Genomic DNA, 27,010 nt, shown 5'->3' with positions numbered 1-27,010 from the left:
GCGACTCTTGATTTCAGCTCAGGTCATGATCTCAGGGTTGTGAGATGGGGCTCCTCTTCGGGCTCCACACTGGGCGTGGGGCCTGCTTGAGATCCTCTCCTTCTCCCTCTACATGTCCCTCCCCACCCCCAACTTGTGCTCTCATGCTCTCAAAAAAAAAAAAAAAAAAAAAAAAAACCACAGACAGAAAGAGTAACAGAGTAACACATGAAGACAGAGACACGCAGATATAAAGGCAGAGCAGCCTGTGATGTTCGAGGCAGCAACCCCAAGGCTGGTGGGTCACCACGATAACCTGCAGAGAGGGGATGCCTGGGTGGCTCAGTGGTTGAGCGCATCTCCCTTTGGCTCAGGGCATGATTCCGGGGTCCTGGGATCGAGTTCCACGTCGGGCTCCTGCAGGGAGCCTGCTTCTCCCTCTGCCTGTGTCTCTGCCTCTCTCTCTCTCTCTGTGTCTTTCATGAATAAATAAATTTTTTTTTTTAAAAAAAGGACCTGCAGTGAGGCATGGACAGCTTGTCTCGCACAGCTTCCGGAAGACACGCCCCTGCTGACACCTCTGTGACACCCAGCGCCCAGACCTGTGTGGCACGACATCGCCGTTGTTTCAGCCCCCACACGTGCTGCTCCACTCGGGCCCGAGGAAGTGAGCGCCCCCCAACCTCCCACCCATGCCGATCCCGAGCCTCGCAGTTCAGCTGAGGCTGCCCCTGCGGTCCCCTGGCAGAGATGCCCTGCACTGAGCCCCCCGGCCCACTGAGCTCAGGCCCCCCACGGCCACCCTGTAACCTTGCAGCCACGAGTGAGCAGGTGATGGAAGTCTGGCTGGGGTTGCAGTTTCAGAAGCACAGCAAGCTTCTTCAAAACCTGAGGGTCAGGGAGGAAACTAGCTTCCAGTTGTGCTGGAATCAAGACCCCAGTGAAGGGGGTGAGAAGCCAGTCGCCCGGATGGGCCGTCCGGAGGCTGTGAGGAGCACTGGTGCCCCTGCTCTTGGTTTGCAAGCTGCTTTTTTTTTTTTTTTTTTTAAAGATTTTATTTGTTCATTTGTTCATGAGACACATAGAGAGAGGCAGAGACATAGGCAGAGAGAGAAGCAGGCTCCATGCAGGGAGCCCGATGCGGGACTCGATCCCAGGACCCCGGGATCACGACCTGAGCCGAAGGCAGGAGCCCAGCCGCTGAGCCACCCGGGCGGCCCCACAAGCTGCTTTTCAAACTAAGGCTGGAGAAATTACATGTGAAGCCATCTCACAGATTTCCACCAATAGTTATTTCACCCACGGGATGCGTGAAGCCTTCTCTGCGTGGGCTGGGCACCTAAAGTGGCTGTGGGATGGGTGCCGCTGGGTGCTGGGTGCTACTCTGGGAGGGCGGGCCGGGGAGCGCGGCGGTCCTGCTGGCCTGAGCTGTGGCTGGCTCTTGAAGCACGTGTCCCTCCCAGGGCTAATCACAGTCTGTAATTGCATCTTTTCGTGATTAATTGATTTGCCTGGGAGGATCCCGCTCTGCTTCGCCAGAGATCCCCAGGAGGGCGGGGATTAGGACTTTCTGGTTCCTTGTTGTGTCTGCAGCGCAGAGCACAGGATGTAGCTTACAACAAGCGTCGGATAAATATTTGCTGAATGGAAACGAGATGTAGAAATCTAGGCCAACCTCAGGATGTTGAAGACACCCCCCGCTGGTGAGCGCTGGAAGTCCCTTAGAGGTATCCTCCCTTTCGATTACACCACTCCACCTCCCCTATGGCCTAATTGATGACAATTCGCTTTTTCTTGTCTTCACATAGGGGACTTCGGCTACCAACTCAAGGGACTTCCTCCTCACCCCCTCTCTTTTAGGTAGTCAACTTTTATTTTTCTCCTCTGAAGGCAGCCTTATGTGGAATTCTAACCCAGAACCAACTGAGAAGTGAGTTGCTCATAGTACAACAGGAGCAGCGCGCAGGACCCTCACAGGCCTCTCCAATGATCCCCCGAGAGTTCCGGTTTGAAGAGCCCACCTGGGGGGTGGGGAGTGGTTCCCCAGAGCATCCTCCCCAGCTGGACATATGGGCCTTTCGACCTTGACTCAGATTCAGATGTTCTGTCCACACTCAGACCCCAGGAGGTGGCCCACCGGCAATGCGCGTTCCAGCTCTTGGGAGAGATGTCTCCATCTCCTTGTACTCCTCTCATAAAGACAGAGACCGAGAGTCAGGACAAAACACAGGACAACCACATAAGAAAAATAACTTTGTTATTAAGCATATATAATCTCATCAAAAGTACTTCATAGTATCACATCCATAACTGTTTTGAATATTAGCTCAACTGTGATATGGACCTGTTATAAATAATGAACCCAGCTACTGAAGTATAGGACAAGTCACTGCAAAATAACAGTCGTGACACACACAGAATCCTCTAGGGCACATGCTTTCGGGATCTCATAAAGAATGCTGAGGGTCTCTGGGGGATGTGTAAAAGGCTCTTTCGTCTATGCCTTCCCTAAAGCCGTCATATTTTTTTTTTAAGGAACCAGTGAAGTATAAGATTTTATGCTTTAACAATTCCAGTCATGTTTTTTTTTTTTGCTTCAAATGGAAAATTATTTTTTGATTTGTTGGGAAATATACATGCTGACCGTGCCAGGAAAAACTTCATCTCTTTCCCTGAATTCATTATTAATAACTTGAGATGGCTCTATTCTATTAGTTGTTTGGCCTGGATTCCTATGAATAAATTTCCTCTTCAGGAAGGTTATCTGAAAGATGTCAAGGTTGCACAATGAGGCTGCTGTCTCTCTGTGACAGGCCGGCCTTGGGGGAGAGGGGGAGGGACAGCGATGCCCAAAGTATGACAAGGAATTTGCTCTTGGTGCAAGGAGATGCCTGGTGCCTAGTCACGGCGATGATCTTCCCCTGCCTGCCTGGAGAAAGCCATCATAAGGCAAAGAGTAGTTGTGAATCCTGGAGAGGGAAGTATGATCAGAGCCAGGGTGCCCTTCACCTGGTGTTTGGTGGGTTAATACCCCTGCCCCCGTGCCAATGCACATTTGTTATGTGTACCTGTTAGGCTATGGGCCTACCTGAGTTTATACAGTAGAAATGACTTCAGCCGGTCAGTTCACTCGGTGGCGGGTGTTGGAATGAACACAGGACGAAGAAGACAGCATTCCCTTTGTACCCCCCCAAACTTTTTGGTGTAGTAAAGCTTATAATTTCTCCTTCTGGAAATGAGGATGGAGGAGGATTTTCCTAAACGAAAACGGATGCCCTCCTTGCACTATTTTCAATAGCATATTTTTTATTCCCACAGCTTTCTAAAAAAAAGAGCAATTATGAGGTCTTATTTTAGATTCTATTTATCAGGGTGCAAAAAAAATGAAAGCCGATATTTCTGCTAAAGGGCTGAGGAGATGTGCAAAATCTTTTTTCTCCCCATAAAACATGGTGCAGCTTAGCAAAGCTGTGGCAAATTTTATTCCCCATTAGGTTCTGAGAAGCACTGTTTAGACAGTGAGCTTTGACGTCCTATCTATCACTAAAAGATACATGAGGATTAACAGTGATTTTGCCTTATCTTCGAAAAGTATAATCTGGGCTTACAGGGTACCTACTTGTTCCTGGGTAGCAGTCCAAGGTTTGAGAATCTCGGGATGAACAATTATAAACTGACCTGATTTAGCAGATGGAAAGTATATAATACAGGTTATTATGTATTTTGCTGGAGAATAGCATATAGAATAGGCTCATGAATCCCAGATATTACTTCCTTCAGTTCCTTTTAAAATATATTATTCTAGTCTCTGGTCAAACATGCAGTTTGGTTGTATTTTATGAGCATGTGACAATAAAGAAGTTTGTATTTCTAAACACAAATCCTCATTAAAAAAAAATCAAAGATGGACCTAATTATTTCTCCTAAGGCCTGTAAATAATTTTCTTTAGCACTCATCCATCCACACCCTTTAAATATTGTGTTCTGCAAACAGGCAATGTTAAATGCATTCCAGATGGGAATCAACAGCTGCTTAGCTCAGCTCTCAGTGAACCCGAGGTTGGTAGGGCTTTTGCGGTGAAGACTGGACTCTGGAGAGACGGAAGGTGGAGGGAAAATGCTAAAAAAGGAACGCTGAGAATGCGTTTGCTCGTTCCTGTGACTTTCTGGCAGACTGGCCCTGGGGATTTTGCAAGAGGAAGAAACAGTGGAGCAAAGGGTCTGCGAAAAACCCAGCCAGTGGCTGACTGGCTATGCTTCTACCTTGATGGCAATAAGGGATGGCAGGCTGTTGTCATGGGAGACTCACAAACAGAAGTCCTTCCTCTGGTTCTAGAGAAAGAAGATTGAAAGGTGGCACACGCTCACCCACAGTGGCTCTCCTCAACAAGCTTTCCCAGGAGGAGAGTTAAATGACGGGCAAAATGGAAAAAGAGAAGTAAACACACATGTCCCAGAAATATGGGGAGAAACCGCAGGCTGAGGAAGAGGAACCCCACCATGAGCAAGCATGAGTGTGACAATGATCATCCGTGAGGCTCAAGACAGAGGGGAGGGCTGCCGAACAGGTGGCTGCCTTTCTGGGTGGCAGATGCCAATGTGGATTCAAGGAAAACTGTGCAATCCCCATCAAAACCAAGAGATTCCTCAACAATATTCCAAAAGAGTGGATGCTCTTGCTCATTTCTTTGGGGGTTACTCTTGGTCCTGTTTCTACAGAACCAGAGGAAGTCTTTTCTGGAATATGCTTCCCTCTGGGACCCAGAGGTGTATGGGCGACCACAGACTCAACAGAAGTTTGAGAATACAAGCCTCTCCCGGCTGTTTCCCACCTCTGCTGAGGAAGGAGGATCCAGGAGAAGGCCTGTGAGAACGAAAACTTGGACTGAATGATGGAAAACTGGGGAAAAATGGGAATAGTGGGAAGGAAATTTCTGGCAACCAAGAAAAATTGTTATTTCCGTCTGCCTCCAAGAGAACTTCCAGTGGTGCATACTCTCTGTGTTGGCAAGCTCTGCTGGCCCCAGACGAGGGCTTCCAATTCCCAAGGAGAGCAGATTGACTTGGCTCTACAGAGTCCTTCGGGAACCTGCCCTGGGCTCTGCTTCTCCCTCCCCGACTGCCTCCTTCCAGCCTCCAGTGCACGTTGATCTAACCAGGATCATGGCCTAATGGCACCTCCTGGGCACCCAGGCAGATCCAGGCCATTCAGCGCATCTCCCTATGTGTCCACCACTCTTATTTAACCATTGGTGATTTACCGAGTGAGCCCACTCATGGGATCAAGTAGCTTTAAATCATCCAGGCAAACCAGGAGCCCATCATTCTAGAGGGGATCTGGGCACTTCATTCGTTTGCTCTGAGAAGAGGATTTAGTCCTACAGCTAGAGTAACATTCTTCTCTGAATAGGAAACTTACAGAACCGCATGGCCCAAACCCATAATAGTCATATTTGAATGTAGAATGTGGCAACTTTACAGGAGAGTAAATAGAGGACTATAATTTTTCTCCCTCTTCCCTAATCCCTGCTCCTCCTCATTTCCCTCCTTCCTTTAATCAAAATTGGTAAACAAGGTTGGATAGGAGGATAGACTATTTAAAATACATTAGATTGACAAGGAAAAAAAATATCTGCCAAGGTCAGATATACATGGTTGTTTTCCCCCTTTTAATTAAAGAGCCTAATTTTGATACTGAGTAGTAGTCTAGTTTGGACACATACTTTTTTTTTTTTTAAATAAGTAACCTCACCTCTTCTCAGAGCTCACCTTGCCACTTTTCCCTTTTGGACTTTTAAGACCCCATGAGGGCCACTTAACTCAGAAATCCAGAAATTCCTAAATAAGAAGTAAAAGGAGACTTCGAATGTAGGATCCCTCAGCCCTCTGCCCCCCTAACTGTCTCTTGGAGGGAAGCGTGTAAATTAGTGACTGACTCCCTCAGGTCTCTTGCAGGCGACTCTGAGAACAGTATTTGGAAGAAGAGCAGGAGGGAGAAGGCAGGAAAAGAGTAAAGAGATGAAAGATGTATCTTTTCTGGGTCTCCAGTGGGGGTTTTTTTTTTTTTTCCTGTATATGATTTAACTGCAGGTGAAAACACTCCTTTTCCTCTCCTCTGGTGTGACAGATGATGGGATGTGCTAAGGATAAAAGTCTCTGGTGGGTCCCAAGTCCCTTGTCTCCGTTCTTTTCGGGTACTCGTCTCCAGAGCCGAAGTCCATGGTTTCTGGATAGTTGGAAAACTTCTGAGGTAAAGGGAACTCCTCTGCTGAAGAGTGTGTCCGGTGCCCAAATACTTTCTCCTGCAGCTCAGCGATGTCATTGCGGATGTCAGCCAGCATAAGTAGCAGGAAGTCGAAAGAACCAGGGGGTCCCTGTGCACATGAGAGGAGTCAAAGCCAGAAGACCACAGACTTAGTGCTGTGCAAAGCCATGGCTTCTATGGGCACCATGATTTGCTACTCCCCCTGGCTTGATGGCAACTATTTAGTTGATAACCCTGCATCCTAAGTGGAGTAAACGTAACACCTACTATAGTAGCCAGGGTGGGGAGGGGGGTGGTGTTCTTAAGATTGTCTTCTAATTCCTTCATCTTCTCTATGAGCTAGGTGACACATCATCTCTCCTCCCTCCTAATTCTCAGCTACATCAAATCTGGTAGAATGAAAGAATATGAGAAGAACCCTCCTACATTACTCTCCTGAAGAAAATGGGGAAGAGACTTATGGAGGTGCAGAGTAGTGGTTAAGAGGTTGGGATTCTATTGGGTTTGAATCTCAGCTCTGTCGCTTACTAGCTGGTCTTGGGCAAGTCACTCAATTTTTTGGGTTTCCATCTCCCTATCTGTAGAATGGAGATAATAGCGCCAACATCATAGGGTTTCATAAGTGAACATTTAAATGAGTTAACATATATAAAAGGCCTACAGCAACATAAATGCTCAAATAGACTCATGGCCTACTGGTTTTTGTTTTTGTTTAATCCTAACAGAAGATCTTCCATGTAAAGATTAGCATGGGGCGGGGGGGGGGGGGGGGGGGGGACAACCAACCAAAAATCCAGAAAACAAATTTTAAAAATAAATCCCAACCAGTTCTTAAAGTCCTCCATGATTTTCCTAACCATGGAATTCGACTTGGGCAGGATGAGTGATGGATAGAAGGGGCTGGCTGTTGCTGGTAAGACCCACTTATAGGCTCATCAGAGCTACATCCCTGAGGACATTCCCCTGAGGGAGCGGGGGAGCGGGGCAGATAGTGCTACTTACTGGCGACCCTCTGGGTCCAGGTGCCCCTCTCTCTCCCTGCAAGCAGAAAGGTCGGATTAGCTTTGTGGACCACGTAGGATGCCACTACCACTCTCTATTTAGACCCCCAGCATCACCATTGCCCTGCACAAACAAGTATTTTCTATCAGAAACAAATACAAGCTTGAAGCTGGACTCAAGGGACCATTTATCTGAACAGAACCACTTGGGTCAAGTGTCTCTTATTCCGATGTCCCCCAGGGCCACGTATTTTCAGTCCAGATCTGACAAAAGGAATGCTTGTATTTCCAGGCAACGTGTGCAATAATGTACAAACTTTTGAAAGTAATGCACGCTGACTTATTTGAGAGGTGAGTAGTGGGCAGCTCTTGAAGTGAAACTATCCACTTGCTGAACATGGAGCTTTTCCTGGTCTTGATGCAAACATGTTAAAGGAGTGGGGACACACACCATAGCCCTGCAGGAGAACACTGCTGCATGGAGGCTTGTTTAAAATTTATGGGGGTGTTCATTCCTAGAAGTGGTTTTGATGGTTGTTTTTGTAATTATGGTTATTTGCATCTTAGCTTTTCTTTCCTGCTTGGGGGAAAAAGTGTCTCAATTTTGCAACACACAAAATGGGGGTAGTAAACAGTGCTTGAGCTTTATGTGATGCCTGCCAAGTTGGCTGCAATTAGTAATACTTGGGCTGTAAGGACCACTCTAAGACTTACCTTAGAGCCATCTCTTCCTGGTGCACCTGGCGGACCCTATAAGATAAAGGGATCTAGCTCAAAAGAAGGAAAAGGCATGGGACAAGAAGAGGCTTTCCTCAACAACGGTAAGTGGATCTCTGACAAAATACTGACCACGGGGCCCCTCCGGCCTTGCTTAATGTGAGACAGATCGGGAGATGGTCCCATGGGTCCCATTGAGCCCCGGGGGCCGGGCTGTCCAGGAGGGCCTGGCATTCCGGGGAAACCCGGGCTCCCCTTTGGTCCTGGTGAGCCTGTAATAAAAAAACACCTCATTAGCTCTGTATCTCATGAGGAGGATGAAGGCTCTGGCTGACCAGAGAGTCTGGGAGCCCTTTGCAGCCTTTCTCTTTGCAGTCTGCCCTTTGCCTTCTGACATCTCTATTAAGATGCCCTATAAGCATTTTAAAACTTAACATGATCAGAATTCTCCATCCTTATATAATCATTGTAGACCACATTTCTCCAAAAATATCTCAATCCTCTTCTCTGTAAGAGAATTAACAGCATACTATACAAATAATGTGTGTATATAATAGATACAGATATATACATTAGCTATATATCAAATACAGATGTGTATGACCATATCCATATACACACCACATAAACTCCATACGGGTTTCTGCAGTCGTTTATGGATACCATTGTCCTCTGAATATCCTAACGCTTAAAAATTGGGGAGATTTCATACAGAAATCTGGACAATGGCATCTGTTTGAAAACAGGAAGAACTAAAGCCACTATCTTCCCATTGGCACGATGGATTAGCTTACTCTCCACTGCTTACACCCCGAGTCTTCATTCATCTGAGCCACCTGCCTGGGCCCTATAGACATTGTGGGTTTTGTTTTTTTATTTCTTCTCCGAAGCCTAAAGTGACAGAGCACTGGGAGTCTCTGAGCTTAAGACCAAGCTATAGGACTGCTCTTGTGCCTGCTTGATAAGGTATGTGTGCCAGATTGTGCCATATTTACTATGGAAGCTGATGGGGAAGGCCTACAGGGCTCATATACCTTTAACTACAGACATGGAGAACTGTAAATAGTCACTCTGGCTTGGGCTGGGCTTGTGGCGGGGGGTAGTGTCTGGCACACGGTGAGGGAATGCCTCGCCTGCTCCTGGGGAGCATAGGTGCTAAGCTGTGGGGCAGCCCCTTGGTGCAGACTTCAGGATGTTGGCTTCTACATTAGGTCTGGAATGTCAGCTGGGGCAGGGGGATGAGGGGGAAGGAGGTGAGCATTAGGAGAATATTTTATTATTGTAGTAAATTACACATAATATAAAAGTTACCATTTTGACAACTTTAAGATGTACTGTTTAGTAAGTACATTCACCTTGTGCAATAGATCTTTAGGACTTTTTCATCTTGCAAAGCTAAAACTCTGTACCTACTAAACAACAGTTCCTCATTTCCCCTTCCCCAGCCACTGGCAACTACCACTCTACTTCTGGTCTCTATGAACATGACTGCTTTGGATACCTCCTATTAGTAGAATCATATGGCATTTGTCTTTTTTTGTGACCGGTTTATTTCACTTAGCATGATGTCCCCCAAGTTCTTCCATGTTATAGCACACAACAAGATTTCCTTCTTTTTAAGGCTGCATAATATTCCACTGCTGTATATAGCACATTTTATTTGTCCATTCATCCACTGATGGACACGGGCAGCTTGGCGATTGTGAGTAGTGTTGCCACATATACAGGTATGCAAACATCTCTTTGTTCTCTTGCTTTTGATTCTTTTGGATACTATGCCCACATGTGGATTGCTGGATCATATTAGTTCCACTTTTAATTTTTTTTTAGAAAAAATACTCCATACTGTTTTCCATAGTGGCTGCACCAGTTTGCATTCCCGCCAACATGGTGCAAGGGGCCTCTTTTCTCCACAATTCCCACCAACACTTATTCTCTTCTTTTCTTGATAGTGGCTGTCCTAATGGATGCAGAGTGATACCTTATAGCTAGGTTTGCATTGCTCTAGAGGAGTGATGTTGAGCATCTTTTCATGTGCTTCTTGGCCATTTGTATATCATCTTCAGAGAAATGTCTATTCAAGTCCTTTGTCTAATTTTATTTTGAGTTGATTTTTTTATTGCTGAGTTGTAGTGTTTTTTTCTCCTATTCTGGATATTAACTCCTTATCAGATAAATGACTTGCAAATATTTTTCCCCCTTCCAGGGACTGCCTTTCACTCTGCTGATTGTACCCTTGGACGTACAGTTTTTAAGTCTGATGTAGTCCCCTTTGTCTATTTTTACTTTTGTCATCTGTGTGTTGATGTCATACCTAAGAAATCTTTGCCAAATCCAGCATCATGAAGCTTTTCTCCTATGTTTTCTTCTAGGAATTCTATAGTCTCAGATCTTACATTTAGATCTTTAATCCATTTTAATTTTTGTATATGGTGTGAGAGAAGGGTCCAACTTCATTCTTTTGCATATGTAACGACATGAGTTTTGACCTGTTTTCAACTGTCAACTTTGTGAGAGCATGGGCCACGTCCTAATCGTCTGCACACTCGCAGAATCCCAGATACATACATGCTCTTCAGAAAATGTTACACATCAAGTGAGCACACTGAAGACAGTGGGCTGATTGCTGTGCTAGAATTATTTGCCAGCGATGCCTATTTCAAATGCATACAGTAATACTATCTAGCTCCTACTAGTGACAGAACAGAGTAATTTTCAGGCGTCAGAAAACAGAAAAGTCAAATCAAGGAAACAAAGATTTCTGATTTTTCATATTTGGGGAAATCTCTTATAGCTCACAGAAAAATTAAACCAAAGTTAAAGACAGTCAATGTTCTAATGAAAACATGTTTTACATCCTTACTCTCAACGCTGGTTCCAGGCACATCCTGAAAGAGTTTACCTGGGAAAGGGGATCAGATTCCTCCTATAATTAAATCCTTCCCCTCCAGTAGCACAAGGACAGGCCAGAGAGAACATTTTGTCTTAATTTACACAATCAATGAACTTCAGGATCATTGTATGTCAAGTGTCCTTAGAATGTGGGGTTTTGATATGCAAATCGAATCAGCTTATCCATAACAGTAGGCGCCAGGGAGCAGCAGCCACCTTGTCACCAGCAAAGCTAAAGGATTCCAACCCAGTGTAGTTTTCAGTGTTGGCACACCAGTCTTGGAATAAGCCCTGGGACTGGACTTTGGTTATGGATAAATCTAGTTATCTCTCTAGCTGCCCAAAAAAATCTCAATGGAGGACATGATAAACTGATGCTGGAATTTAGGAGAGAGAAAGAAAGGATTGGAAGACAAAGTAAGGGCACAGTCTGTTGCCAAAGTTAGTCCTCTTATTTTCTGCTCCATCAAGGACCCTGGACAGCTCAAACTATGTTAGAAACCAGATGGCAGAATTGGAAAGGAAAGCTAGCAAGTCATTCATTAAGAAGAAAGACAGCCAATGGTACCCTTGTTTCTGCTTCATTTGTCCCTGTTGGGAGAGATTTGTAGACTGGCCTGCAGATGAACTTAATCCAGGGAAGCAGAGCAAGAACATACTCTTAGAAAAGGGTGGGGAACTCTGTGTTGGGAATCAATTTGTAAGGAGATCTACATCTATTTAGAAGCAGCAAGAGGCTGCCTGTGGTAGGCATCTGGAGAAAACTCCACCAAGGCCCAGGAAACGAACAAGAGGATCAACTAAGGTCCTGGACCAGTTCTTGTTCCCTGTATAGACTGAGACCCAGGGCACCTATGTTTGGTAGAAACCAGGAGATTAAGATATAAGTGAAAAAGAAAACAAATAACTAGTCTGGAAAGAATTTAGAGACTTTGTTCTTGTTGAACTTCCAACCTAAAATCCGCCCATATTCTTCCTGCTTGAACAAACCCTACCACTCTTCCAAGTCACATCAAACCCCAGTCCTGGGATCACTGTCGGCCAGTGGTCTCTCCCTTCTGTAAGCTCTCACAGCAGGAAGCACCTGTGTACTTACTTAGGGGCATACAGATACCGTCTTATTCTATTGGCTTTTACTCTTTGTGTCTTCTCTTTCTCATTAGAAGGTGAGGGGGATCCCTGGGTAGCTCCGTGGTTTAGCACCGCCTTTGGCCCAGGGCGTGATCCTGGAGTCCTGGGATCAAGTCCCACATCGGGCTCCCTGCACGGAGCCTGCTTCTCCCTCTGCCTATGTCTCTGCCTCTTTCTCTGTCTCTGTGTCTCTCATGAATAAATAAAGAAATCTTTTAAAAAATTTTAGAAGGTGAGGTCATTCAGAACACCTAGTACACCACTTAGCAATGATAATCAGGGATAAGATACTCCATGTTCTAGAATCATCTGCTCACACTAATATCATTTCCTTTACTGATGTGGATAAGAGTCCGTTGATCAATCTATGGAGAGGGACTCATAATAAAATAGAAAATATCATGTAACTATTTTTTAAAGTTCTCATTGTGTATTTCCTGATGGAACAATAGGACATTTGGGATTTTCTTCAAGGGATGAGGGTGAAATCTCTAAAATAATATGTTGAACACAAAAAGCCAGACAAAAAGAAAACCTATGATGAGATTCCATTGCTCTGAAGTTCTAGAACAGATAAAAGTAGTTAGAAAGCAGGTCAGTGGTTCTCTACAGTTAGAAGCAGAGAAGTACATTGCAAAGGGGCACAGGGAACTTTCTGGGGTAATGCAACTATTCTATATCTTGATGTAGATATATGGCAGTGGTTAGAATGGGCTTGATATAGGATGTATATATTCGTCAGAACTTGTTGAAATGTGATTTAAAGGGGGTACGTTTCACTATATTTAATTGTATCTCAATAACGCTGACTTAACAAAGAAAAATATATAAAGAAATACAGATGTGAGTGTGTTCACAAATAATAGGGGAAGGAGGAAATAAGATTGAGGAATAAGCAGAAACAAGGCTGGCCATAAGTGGTTACAGCTGGCTGACGTGCCCTGGGGGTTCCTCACCCAGTTCTATTTTTGTATGTTACCATTAAAAATAAGTCTTCATTTTGTTTCTCAGTAACTTAAAATGTTAAAAATCTTACCCATGCCCAGGACAATGACCTCCTTCTTCCAGATCTCTCCTGGTTATGAGGGCTTTTTAGGCTTGGGGACCCAATTCCCCCAGGCTTCTCATAACATAGGTGTGGGAGCCCCCTGGATTCCTGTGGCTGCCCTCACCCACGGAGGCTGAATTTGGTCCAGCCCGCGCTCATGTGAGCTCCCGGCAGGCTTTGGCTGGTGGCTCTGTCACCATCCTCTGCCCTCCTCCCCACTCACCAGGAGGGCCTTGGCCACCAGGCAGCCCAGGGGGTCCTGGAAGGTAGGCGTTTGAGGCCAGCACCTTGTTGCCAGTGATGTACTTGCCTAGGTCGGCAGCACTGTTGGGGAGCAGGGCAATCTGTAAAGAGAAAGGGATCCACGGTCAGGAAGGGATGACTCCAGTGCCAGGGAGATTTGTTCGCATCTGTGTGTCTGCAGAGCCTGCAAATTCTTTTTGTGGTCACTTCCCCTCCATCTGAGCCTGTTAGAACTCAAAGGAGCTGTAGAAATCCCCTTCCAAATCCAGAGGCCTTCCAGTGAAAATCACTTGTATGAGATCACTTGGCTGGTTAGTGGACAAACCTGGATAGCCTCCAGATAGCCCAGACATCATCATTACTCATTATTACCATAATGGATAGGTTCTGTTTGTTTAAGACTTTCAATGTGTTAATTACTTTATTTAGTACTTACCCTGTGCCAGGCCCTGTGCTTGGTTCTAAGGTGACAATGGTGCTCAACACATGGTCCTTGCTCTTAGACGCCCCTCAGCCTTGGGAGCCAGGACCAAGAATTTGGCTTATGGTACATCTAGACACTCAGCTGTTGGGGATCCAGTAGCAAACAGTGACCGTCATGGAAAAATATGTCCGCAATGACAGTCCTACCTTCAAAAGGTGGAGGCTAACTTCCACCCTCTGAGTGTGAGCTGTACTTAGAGACTCACCTCCAGTAACTAGAAAATGATGGAAGTGATGGTGTGTAACTTCTGTGATGAGGGCATAAAAGGCACCATGGCTTCCTCTTCACTTTCCCTCCTGGGTTGCAGGTAGCTCACTCTAGGGGAAGCTGGAGGCGCCACCCAGACAAATAACCTTCACATTCCTTGAGGTCAGGGACGCTGTGTGAATCTTATGGGTGAGCTGAATATTATGAATCTCTACTTCCTCACCAATAAAAGGGAACATCACCAGCCACCTTTACAGTTGTGGAGATTTAATGGGAAACCATAGATATGGTTTGTGTTACGGTGTGTAACCACCATAGTGAGGGTTACACACCATCACTTCCATCATTTTCTAGTTACTGGAGGTGAGTCTACGTACAGCTCACACTCAGAGACTGGAAGTTAGCCTCCACCTTTTGAAGGTAGGACTGTCATTGCGGACATATTTTTCCATGACGGTCACTGTTTGCTACTGGATCCTGTAGGTTAGGTGCCCAGGACAGGACCTGGGACATACTAAGTGGCTCAATAAATGGTAGTTGCAGTCTCTTTCTTTCAAGAAGCTAATTTGAAAAGTGCCAAGTCAGGTGGGGAAAGGCACATTTCTGAGGGGCACAGCTACCCCCTCCAGAAGACTTAGGCTGGATCCTGGAGTTCAGTAAAAACCAAGTCTCTCTGAGATTTTTTGGAACATGTTCTACTTGTCCCCACATCCTCTTGGAGGGGGCCCTGCTTGGAAACCCTGTATCCACAGAGCAACAGAGGCCAGGAGAAGGCACATGGCAAAGCTCATCCCTAGCCTTAGAATGCTCTGATGCCAGACAGCCATCTTTGGATCTGAGAGATCAAGCCTGGAAGATGAGACCTGCACGTTCAGCTCTCTTTACTCCCTTAGAAAAGCTGTCAGGTGATCCAGTAAATGTCAACCTCTGTTTCCTGGATGACTTAATGCTGGGTAATTACAACCTGGCTCCCTTCAGTTCCTCTACACATCAGCAGGATGAGTGGAAAGTAAAGGTCCTACTGTTTTGGAGGCAGGTCGCCATGGTCCCTGTCTTGACTTGCTGCATAAAATACAGCAGAGGATGGGCTTGGGGGATGCAGGTATTTGTGAAGGTCATAGTAATATAGGAAGGGTCTACATTTCTCCTAGATTCCAACTGATAGAATCATGAATATCATTATCTTTTTTTTTTTTTTTTTAAGATTTATTCATGAGAGACACAGAGTGAGAGCGACAGGCAGAGACACAGGCAGAGGAGAAGCAGGCTCCATGCAGGGAGCCCGACGTGGGACTTGATCCCTGGTCTCCAGGATCACGCCCTGGGCTGCAGGCGGCGCCAAACTGCTGTGCCACTGGGGCTGCCCGAATATCATTATCTTATATGAGCTTTCCTAATAAAGTATCTACCTCATAGAGTTGTTGGTACAAATCAGGTAGATGCTGCCTGTAAAGCACTTTGTACGGACATATAATTAATGTTATTTAGGGGCACCTGGGTGGCTCAGTCAGTTAAGCCTCCGACTCTTGGTTTGGGCTCAGGTCATGATCTCAGGGTTGAGAGATTGAGCTCCACATCAGGCTCTGCACTCAGGGGGAGTCTGCTTAAGATTCTCTTTGTCTGCCCATGCCCCCATGCTCTGCTTGAAATCCTCTCCCTCTGCCCCTCCCCCATGTTCACTGGTGTGCTCTCTCAAATCTTTAAAAAAATGTTATTTGGTAAACATTCAAAGCTCTAAGTATCGAATACTGTTTTAAGTCCTTTATAAATGTTAGTTCATTTGATCTTCATGAAAACAGAAAAAGTATTGTCATCCCCTTTCAATAGGAGGGAGGCACAGAGACATTAAGTCGCTTCCCTAGGGGCATACATCCAACTTGTAGTGGGGCTAGGATTTAAACTTAGCCTATATGGTTCTGGAATCTGTGCTCCTAACCACTACACCAAGTTGCCTTTCAATATTACCAGTGATCCTCAGCAAAGCATCTACAGTCACTTTAGAATGGACTAGTCTTCCCAACATCCTGAGAAGGCCCCTTTTGCAGAGCAACTAGAGCAAGGTAGCAGGGGAAATCACAAACGATCGTGAAGCCATTTATGTGCCTGGTACTAAAGGCAGTGCTAGAATGTGCAAACGCAGACATCGGGCTGCAAATGCACGCACTCCTCTGAAATTGCACTGACCTCTAACTTCAGAGGCTCTCTCTGTCCCCTTCCACGTGGCAGCTGGCACTGACTCACACTACTGGCTTGATTATCCAGATAAGACAGTTGATGAAGGCAGGACTTGATTCCTCAGTCTGTCAACCTCCCTTATCTCCCAGTCCATCATAAGGCATAGTAGTGCTCAACAAACCCTGAGTCATCATTCATATTCTGCAGCAGTGCCCATCTCAAATCAAATAGTCCATGCAGCAGGAACATGAGGAGCTTTCAGAAAACTGGCTCCTTGTCTCAGACTTTCCCTCAGTGCTGACAAGCCTGGCATGCTCTCTAGAGTTAAATATTTTACCTATTCCCAAATCTCTCTGTGTTTTTTTTTTTTTTTTTTTAGCCAAGTCAGTACCCCCCTCCCCCCCACCAATCCCCTAAACCAAAGAAGAAATTATGGAGCTGGAAGCTCTGGGGTCTGCATACAATTTTAAAAAACTTTTTATTGGGAGATAAAAGCACAGAACCCGGAAACCCCACAAATCTACATCCTAGCAAATGAGGATAAGGCAAGTACCTTTTTAACGAAACTGAAGTAAAAAAATGGAACTTAGCCGTTCACCAGAAGTCACCCTTCATGTGCTCTGACCCAATCATAGTCTCATCCTTCCCCCCAAAAGTAACCACTATTCCTGATTTTAATCACTTCCTATATTTTAAAGATAATTTAGAAATAACCCGACTATGCATGCCTACACACTATGGTTTAGTCTTGTTCTTTTACAAAAATGATAGATCTTTTAATCTGCAAGTTGCTGTTCCTCTTCTTTCCTTTCCTTACAATTTACCCACCAAAGAACTCAGGTCACTTACCCTGTAGAGTTCCCCCGCTGTTGGGGTTTTGCGGACTATACTCAGGGCAATTCAGCATGTTTGCATACTCTTTTCTACTGTGGGGTTGGCTAGGGCCCAGGACACTCAGTACCTACTTCTTGGCCAAAGTTTATTTGGATAGATCTCCTATATTCTTTCTGGAAGAACAGATGGCATCTGTAATAATGACATGAAGTTAAAATCTAATGGACAATTCTGCTACCTGGCAGGAGCAGAAGTCCAGCCTGTCTCTTAGGCAGTGACTTTACTTCTCTGAGGACCTCTGTGTCTTTCTTACAGGGTCATGGTAGGAATGAAATGAGATCCTAAATATAAGACTGCTTCATAAACTACAGAATACAACACATTCTAACAGGTGCCTTTAAAAACGAGTTGCTCTTCATAATGTTCTCTGAATGCCAGCATTTGCTCAGCCTTGCCACAATGCATTTGTAGGATTCAGTACGAGGTGGACCATTTCCAGTCCAACCAACCACATGAGAGTTACTGCACACGAGCTTCTGGAGTATTAAGTATGTGAGAGTTAACCTCATGAGAGCTATTAAAGTGCTGAGTGCATGAGAGTTACTGCACCAGTCACTGGAGTATTAAGAAGTACTTGCAACTGGATTGTATGTAGCTCTACAGCAAGGTCTTTAAAGGTGACGAGTATTATGATACAAACAAAATTTTCAACTCTTTCAATATTTCTTTCACAGAATGTAGATTCAGAATCTACATTCTGTGAAAGCCAGGGAGGCTAAGGGAAAGCCAGATACTGATTTAATAGCTGCATTTCTGAACAACTTGTGAGGTTTAGTAGCACTATTTTAATGATCATCCAGGATGGAAAAAGCTTCCGTATAGCTCCTGGATTTTTAACTCTCCAAGAGAGGAAGCAGAGAGTAGTTTTAGGTCTTGAGATATTGAGCAACTGCCTCCCCTAAACCTTAATCCTCTGGCCTATGAAATGCAAACTTACTTCTTCCATGAACCCTTTTTGGATTTGCTCAGTAAATGTGAGTATCAATGCAACTTTAACCTGAGGACGTGTGTGGGACGTGTTTATCTCTGTGTTCACGCTGCTACACTTACAAAGTGTTCCATCCGTTCCCCTTTTTGGATCACAGACTTCTTAGGATCGTGATTACAGGATACATCTATAGATCTTTGCCAACAACACATGAAAGACCAGCGAGGCCATTCTCCGCCAATCCATCTGCTTGTTTTGCCTGGTAGCTGTGGTTCTCATTAAGGGCTGCTTGAATGTTTGTTGAACATGGAAAAGCAATATTGTCCTGTGCTTACCCTTTGGCCTTTAGAATAACAAAGTCAAGCAGACAATATATCCTCTTTGATGTGCAAAGAGCCTCGGGTAGAAGCAGTTAAGCAAACAAAGCAGTACGTTTATGTTTTATCAGCATAAGAACAATTTCTGAATTGCTGACAAACTGCCAAATTGACTGAACTCAGGTATAGTAAGTACCATCGATCTAGGCCCAGGATAGTTTCAAGAAACCAGGTCGCTAGATCCATCACGGGGCCATTACTCACAGCACAACAATGTTACTAGAAATCTGATATTCTCTGAGGCATGTGTGGGAGCCTTTTATAAAGTGGGTCAGTCAGTCCTCATTCTTGTAGACACGAGGTACCCAAAAGGCTGCTTTCCAATGTGAAAAATCAAGCTGCTACAGAAGTTTATCATCAGCTTATGGAAGTTTATAGGCAGGACGTCCTCTATTGGAAAACATGCTCAAAATGTTAGATGAGACAGAATTGTGTAAGTCTGCCCCAGGACCCTGTGTCTGGCCATTAATTTCACCAAAAGTTGCAATAGTCCTAGCTCCTCCTCCCTATGGCTTCACCATGCACCCCTTGCCTCACATCCTGTTTTAATAGGTTTTATTTTTATTTATTTATTTATTTATTTTTTAAATAGGTTTTAATTAGGTAATCTCCATCCCTTTCCTGCCTTGGTCATCTTGTTGCCCTTTAGATGGCAGCTCTGCGGGTGGGTGGGCAAAGTGAAGTCCAGGGCCAAACCTCAAACCTAGCTGGCCCCACCCTCAGTGAAGGCTCGAGGACACTGTGGGCGACAACTCACTTTCTTATTGTTTCTAAGCATCCTTCCTCTTCGTCTCTGTCAACCCCTCCTTTTATGTGACTGTCTCTGACAGAGGCCGCACGTACCTTCTGCTTCAGCTGCAGCACCGTCTGCTTCATCTGGTGAAACTCCTTGCAGGTGGCACAGCAGGTTCCAGCTTCCACCGCATTCTCAGACTTCTCCTCGTGCCCTGCGGGGGGTCGGGGGGGGTGGCTCAAGGTTTGGGAGGCTGGAGGACAGCCCCAGAAAGAGCATCGCAGAGGGCAGTCCGCCGAGGAAGAGGGGGGCACGCAAGGAGAGAGGCAGGTGATTCTACAGTTCTCAGGTCACTGACCCCGCACCCGGGTCAGGGGAGCGACACAGGCACCCCATCCCGGCTCCGGATTCAGCTGTTTCCACTCAGGGACCCCAGTGTCTTCCTCTTTCATATGTGAACATGTGAACCGTGGCCCTTTCATCAGGGTTTTTCAGGAGGTGGGATCTACCAACCTGACCTGATTTATAGTCCCATCCTAGGGCCAGTGTTCGCCTACTGTAAATTTTCCCCCGAGCTCAGGCATGGGACTCTGGTGCAGGGCTCACCAAGCTGGTCTCTGACAGCTCTGATAATCCAGTTGTTTAAATTGAGCACAGCCAGGCCAGGTGGGGCCCCAGATCAGGACTGAGCACTGACCCCTCCAGGGAGGTGTGAAGTCAGGAGGGGAAGTGTTCCAGGTACTCTGCACATACCTGCCTGGGGTAAAGGGGGACAGGCACCAGGAGAGGCAGTCTGGCTGTCCACTGTGAGGGCTCCCAATGCTGCCTTGTACAGCAATGGAAACTCCAAGAGCTTTTTTTGTGAGATCACATCTTGCTAAAGAAAGAATGGGTGAGCTTAATGGTAATGTGGCCAAAAATTCACACAACTCTCAGCTTACTGGCATGGAAATGGGCTGCATGAGCCTGTGTGCTGGAGAGATGGGCCCTAGAGCTCCGCTTGCTGAGATGAGCAGGTGCAGACCACCAGGCTGTGTGTGAAAGAGGTCAGTGGTGTGAGAGGGAGGATGTGCGAAGGTTTTGTTGAGGTTGGGAAGGACTGTCTGACACCCAGGGAAGTATAAGCACGCCGAGCCCAGAAAGCCTTTGGGGTTGGGCTGGGTGTGTGGATAACCACCCTGGCTGTCTGGAATGGAGCTGGGGACATCTGAGCAATGTCCCTCTAGGCCACTTCTTGTCCTTCTTGGCTCATGTGTTTTTCTTATTCCCCCTTTTCCGGGAAGCTCTTTTTGTCTCCATTCATGGAAATCTATCAGCTATCAAGACCCAGTTCAGACGTTCCACAAAGCCTGTCCTCTCTCTACAGAGATACCACAGTCCTGACATCAGGCGACAGTTACCATGTGTCCAAATGGCGGGTGTTCTAAACTTCCCTGGGGAGTGCTATGCAATATCTGGGAAATAGAGTGTCATAGGTTGAACCGTTTCCCTGCCAAAGTTCGTATGTTGAAGCCCCAATCCCCAGGACCTCAGGATGTGACCTTATTCAGAAATAGGGTCATTGCTGATGTAATGAGTTAAGATGAAGTCCTACTCCTATGGTGGGCCCATAATCAACGTGACTGGTATTCCTACAAAGAGGAGAGACATCAGGACGTTGATGTGCACCCAGGGAAGATGCCACACGAAGATGAAGGCAGAGATCAAGTAACGCAGCAGGAGTCAAGGGATGCCAAGGATTGCTGGCAACCCCGGCAGAAGCCAGGAGAGGGCATGGGGCAGATTCTCCTGCACAGCCCTCAGAAGGAACCAACCCTACCAACACCTGATCTCAGACTCGTAGCCCCCAGAATGGACATGATACACTTCCGTCCTTTAAGCACCTAGCTGGTGGCAGTCTATGGCAGGCCTAGCAAACTGACGGGTGCGCTGGACATCAGGACAGCCCCATGCTCACATGAGCCTTCCCCACGCAGCCTGGCTAACTGCCGCTCCAATGGGGCCCATCTTCTGCTTGATGATCTATGTGGTGACTGGTGTTTCTGCTCTTCGGGAGGTGAGGGGGCCTGGGGGCAACTTGGCAACAGAAATTTCTGGCTGTTCACCTGCAGCACAGATGCAGAGCTCACCTGCCACACCCCATCCCTGCACCTCACGGGAGGCTTGAGGCTTGGAGCACACACGTTGGGAACATCTCTCTCAAGCCAGCAGGCACAAGGGTGTGAAGCAGTGCTCCATCTCGAAGTTACTAGAAGCAAGAGGGTTGACCTATAGCTTAGATTTTGAGTGATTAGGAAAGGCACCTAGATCCACGGACAGTGGCAGTCTCTTTTTAAATCTATTTGTACTCGATGTAACAGGGCCACCCCATTAATCCCCACTTCCTAGGCTAATGGTCCTACCAGTGGCTTCCCCATCTACATGTTCTATTGCTACACTTGCAGAGTGATGTTGGCTCAGTGCAGCTGTGTAATATCGGGTTGAATTAGGAGGCTAGGGAAGGAATTGCTTGGAGGTGGTAAAGTGGAGTGGTTAAGAGCATGGTCTCCTGAGGGCTATTATCCTGGCTACACAGCCCAGAACTTTCACTGACTAGCTCAGGAATCTTGGGCAAGTTATCCGACTTTGATAAGCCCCGATCTCCTCAACCTTAATACTGGAAGAATAATTCCTACTGCACAGGGCTATTGTGTTGATGAAATGAGATAATGCCTGTGAAAGAGTTGGCATGCCACCTGCTAGTCCTATACATGGGACACGGTGCCTGGCACAGTCTTCAACCCACCAAGCCCCTTGCAGTCCTTTTGGCTGATAACCCCAGGATCCTTAAAGGAGAGTATTAACAGGAACAGAATGAGGTAAAACTGACATGTGGCAACTTTCTGAAAATCATCTCACATGCAAGTTGACTGATGTGGGTTTAGGATTGAAGTTTCCTGAATCTGAGTCCAACACCTTTTCCACAAATCAGGCAATTTCCTCTTGGCTCTTTATCCCTGCTTAATGTGCCAATTCATAGTCCTACTTGCCTACAGAGCTTGGACTCACGTGACTCACATGAGGAGGACTAGAGTTATTTAGATCACTCTCGAACATAACAGAGTGACACAAGGGCATTTCTGTGCAAGAGCCCACTTGGTGGTGATGAAGCCTTAGCAACTCTGGGTGTGCTGACGGCAGAGAAGGGTGGACCCCTGTGTAAACGGAGGACCCTGGCTCCAGGTTTATTACATTTGTTAGTGCTGAAGGACAGCTGGAGGACATTTGTCCATTCCAGACCATCGGCTGGTTGATTTCTACAATCCCATCCTGTAACCCACCTCTCTCGTCCATCCCATCTTCTCATCCACTTCTCTGGCTTACCTACTTGTCTGTTCATCCACCTACTACTCATCTATCCCTCCCCTTCTCCCTCTTATCCACCCATGGAGCATCTGCTATTTGCCAGGCCATGTGAGGCATCGAGAATGCAAAATAGATGAGGACACCTATTTAACATTTTGTGATTGACCCTTGTAAGGAACCAGCCTTGTTGGCAGAGCCAGGCCATTGTGAACAAGTGTTAGAAGCCCGTCTTTCCCTTTCTGCTTTTGTACACTTGAATTTTCCAAGTGTTGGTGTGATGGAGGCAACTTGATATTTTCACAATAAGAATAAACCTATCAGGTTCTAGACTCTACTTCGCTGAGATCATGGACTGTTAGAACTGATGTGTTTTTGGTTCAATCTCCTCTACAGACAGGTGACTTGCTCCAGGTCTTCCGGAGTGCTGAGTACATAGGCTGGGCGCTTGCAGGTTCTGTATCTGGCATCGTGGAGGTGCAATAAGCCTGCTTTTGGGAATTCTGTTTGGGACACCTGAGCACTCTCTGGCAGGCTCTGGGGATGTGGCTCTCAAGTGTCTTTGCCAGACCAGCAGCAGCACAATCACCACATGGGCATCTGTTCTCGAAAACCTGAAATCCTGGGAGCGGGGCCTAGTGCACAAGTTCCAGCAAAACCCTCCAAGGGACCCTGAAGTACATGTATGCTCAGCCATCACTGCTCTGGAGAATAAGCTCCGTGGAAGGACTTTTGTCTGAAAATGCCTGGTGGGTTCTCTGCCCCTTTGTGTAGTTACCAGAACACAGACATCAAGGTTAACTCCATCCAGTCCATAGACATGGAGCAAAGTAGCAAGGCGCAGAGGCTCTGGTGGAGTCAGGTGATCAGAATTTAAATCCCGATGCTGCCACTTAGTACCCTTTAGGTTGGAAGCCACAGCTTCTGGGCATGTTTCTCAAGCAATAAAATGACAAAGGCATTTATCACCTGGGTAACTGCCATAGCAGCAATGAAATAAGACCTGAAAGTTCCTAGAACAGAGCCCAGTACATGGCAAGTGCTCCGTAAATGTAATTATTGTGGGTATTAAGTTCCCTACAAAATAACAGATGTGGGGTAGGGCTCTTTACATCATCCTTTGGAAAGAGCTCTCAGATGGTTGGAAGATAAGCTGCGTGTATAGGCCTGGAACATGCAATCTGTTCTGAATTGGGGCTCGTCTATCCCGCAATTTGTCTATAGTAATGTCAAGTGTGGAGCTAAGAGAATCCTGTGTACGCTATGTGAATTCATTTAGAAATCTGGGGAGACATCTGATTTTGCATGGTTTCAGTGCTCTCAATTCATGCTGTAGTCACCGGGCATCTCGAACTGTGTCCGTGCCCCTGTGAGGGATTGCTCAACGTTCTGCTCCAACCAGTTCAGGTTTCAAAGGTGCATTATTATTGATTAGCCACATGGGGGCATAGAGCTCTAATTTTTACTCCCGTCGAGCAGGCTATCCGTCAAAAGCCTTAGAAATAAAGTTCCTTAGATACTGTGTTAGTAATAGTTCAATAAACTCAAGGATGTTCTCAACATATTTCATACGGGCAACGTCACAAATGAACAAAGCAGGTTTGTTTTTAAAAGCTGGGTGCGGAGGTCTGTGCCCTGGCAGCAGTTCTCAATGCTGGTGGCACATTATAACCTCTTGGTGGTGGTGGCTGGCAGGGGTGGGTGTTAAAAAAAAATCCCACTATGTTGCACCCCAACTCATCTGGGGTGTGTAGCCAGGGAACAGTATCAGCACTTAAAGCTCCCCAGGTTGAGAACCACTGATCTATGGATTAGTGGCACTTGAAAGTTACATGAAACACCTGGCCATCCCTGACACTGTACTAAGGGACGCTGGGGGTCATGGTCACTCTATCAGAAAGTAAACAAAAGTTGAAAAATAGAGCAGTAAGTTAATTACTACGGAGCCAACATGTCCTTAATTTGTCTCCCCATCTGTGCTACACAGACTCCCTGGAGTGCCTAAACTGGCTCCAGCTACATATTTTCAAAGAAAGAAAGTGACTGAGCATGCCATTCCTGCCTAGTAGCCAGACAGCTTGTGTCACCATGCCTGTGTGTACATGGCAACCTTTCAACTGTCGGGGGCACTTTCGAGGCCAGGCCCCTCTGCTCTCCACGCGCTTTTCTAATGGCGAGCTGAGGTTGTGTTTGATCTTAAATTCCTCTGACTATAATGTCACAGACGTTGGACAATAAAAGTTTTTTTGTTTTTTGTTTTTTTAAAAAAAAAGAGGGGGAAAGGTTTTAGATCACATGTGTTTGTATTCAATAATCATTATCTCTTCATCAAAAAATAAATAACCATGATGAAATATTAGGTATTAATGAGTCCTAAACAGATGAAGCTGCTCAGCTGGCTGTGATGTTCTAGGTGCTTGGCTCGTCCGGCCCCTCACTTTTCCTGTTGCTGAGCTGAGTACCTGGATGTTAATTATTCATCTTTTAGATATTGTAAGGAAAGTTCTCGGCTTAGGTCTTGAAGCCTTGGCACTCACTGGGACAGAGGACAAAGAAATGAGGACCACACTAGGGCTCACAGGGCTGGCCGGGCTTATGTGACTCATGCTATATCCCATCACATTGTGGAAGAGATGTGCGAGGACAGGGGGGCCTTCAGAGCTCATCCAGCCCAACGTTCTTGCTCTTCCTACAGAGCAGGAAGCTGGGGCCTGGAACCTGCTCTCAATTCAGTGCTCCAACCAGTGACAACCAGAGGTTAATACTGAAGCTGCTCTGGCTGCCAGCTCTCCTGACCTCCAAGCCAAGGAACTTTCCACGGCATTGCAGTTGTCAAAGAAACACGTCCAGGGCACTTGCTTTTTGTTGCCAGCACCATCAAAGCCAGCCCCCCACCTTCTCAGTGGCCCATTGCTTGAGTTATGATTCTAACATTCAGGGCATATGACTTTCCTGTCCTTGCTCATAATTTTAATTATGGGTCTGGATTCCTCCTCTCCTAGCCTCCTGATGTCCTTGGTTACTGGAGTTGGAATGTTTTTCTTAGTAAAATACTAAAAACAAATGCTAGACCTATGTGCATGTGTGGTGACTTCAATAGGCACTGGTAACTGAAAAATACTGAGAAATTCTGTTTCTAATGCTGGTGTTGGCGGCAGGGAGTGTGATTCAACAGACAGTGCTGTTTTAGCTTTTTTTTTTTTTTTTAAACTATTCGTAGCTGTTATACTGGATGGAGGATGGAGAGAGGAGAAAAGGGATTTTGCAGTCTAGGCTCATCTGTAAATGAGTTTTGTGTGACAATACAGCTCAAGGGTATAACCACTAATCAAACAGAAAGACACCTCCCATTGAAGTCACTCTAAAACAGGGACAAATGGTCTCTGAGTATGGCAGGATGGAGGAGTCCTGCCCTCTTTTTGTGCATCAGATCCTCTGCAATCTGCAGCAAATGGCTTCCCTCTGGACTTTCGGCTGCTTCACCTGGTGATAAAGATGTCTTTGCCTGAAAGCCAAGCCCCTGACCTACCAAGTCCAACCCCAGGGCTTCAGGCCTTTGATGTTAATAAGTTAGAATTTTCCAAATTATATTTTTCAGGACACTATTGTCTGTGAGATGTTTATAGGCCTTTCTTAATAATCTGGGGGAAATTCAGGCTTGATCAAAATTAACATTTTTGACGAAGACAATCTCTTTGAGCGTCTCATAGCACTTGGCCCACGAAGCCTTAAGTGGGCGCAGAACGTGTTCTTCCCCAAACGTTTGAATGCAGATGCTTCTAACGAAAGAAGGGCTTATTAGCAGCTCACGAGACCCCAAAGCTAAGTCGAATGCAATGTGGGGACATGCTGTTATAAATGATGGAGATAAAAACAGGTCATCTTTAAGTGAAAGGAATATGAGAGAAGGTGCGAAAAAAAGTTGCATATCGACATACCTTATAAGTTACAACTGCTTCAGTTTTTCCCGGAATTCTCAGCCCTGAAAGTCTAACTGATCCTCACTTAAAATTCTTGATCTCTCAAATTTGGTGTCTCAGACTACAACTTTGTGTGTTATACCCAAAATGTTTAAATAGTCCCAATTCATTTCTCAGGGAAGGAAGCAGAGGACTATGGCTGGAGGACCGACTAGCACAATAGACGGCTACGTTTAAAGACTCCGGGAGGACTTCTTGCATCCGGCTCTGTTGCTGGGCCTCCATCTGGGTCTACACTGCCAAAGCACAGGGCAGGAGGTGAGGCCCACCAGGCCCACCTTGTCCTGGGGCTCTGGCAAGAGCCCTCCCTAGGGTACCACACAGGGAGGCCATCTGGGACCATAGAACAGGTGCACTTCAGTGTAAAACTCTTACACTGTCTCTGGAAGGTCCATCCAGCTTCTCTGGTTCTGCTAGTTAGAGGCCAGGTCTCCGGGCAGACCACCCCACCCCACCAGGTGGGAACCACTCATGGGTGAGGCCGGGTCCTGTTATTTGGAGATCCCTCCTCTCTAACCCCACCGTGACAGTTACGTAGGAAGTGTTTGTTGTGGTTTCTGATGGTTAAGGTCTACGTTGGGTTGCTCAGCGCTGCCCCTCACGCCCCAGTAAAT

At 46.1% G+C, this 27,010-nt stretch overlaps 1 protein-coding gene across 1 annotated transcript in view; it reads right to left on the bottom strand.

The window, feature by feature from the left end:
• Positions 1-2,219: 2,219 nt before the first annotated feature.
• CCBE1 (collagen and calcium binding EGF domains 1) overlaps positions 2,220-27,010 on the bottom strand; it is a 226,970-nt gene continuing 202,179 nt past the window's right edge. The window contains exons 6-11 of the mRNA XM_077891458.1: positions 19,185-19,288; positions 13,257-13,377; positions 8,095-8,234; positions 7,960-7,995; positions 7,247-7,282; positions 2,220-6,353 (exon numbers count right to left, since the gene is read on the bottom strand). Coding sequence (XP_077747584.1) covers positions 6,120-6,353; positions 7,247-7,282; positions 7,960-7,995; positions 8,095-8,234; positions 13,257-13,377; positions 19,185-19,288 — 671 coding nt within the window. The 3' untranslated portion in view covers positions 2,220-6,119. The remainder of the gene's footprint in view (positions 6,354-7,246; positions 7,283-7,959; positions 7,996-8,094; positions 8,235-13,256; positions 13,378-19,184; positions 19,289-27,010) is intronic.

This window comes from Canis aureus, chromosome 1, assembly GCF_053574225.1.
Source record: "Canis aureus isolate CA01 chromosome 1, VMU_Caureus_v.1.0, whole genome shotgun sequence".
NCBI lineage: Eukaryota > Metazoa > Chordata > Mammalia > Carnivora > Canidae > Canis > Canis aureus.
Note: the sequence above shows the minus strand (reverse complement) of the source record. Positions and strands in the feature narration are given on the sequence as shown.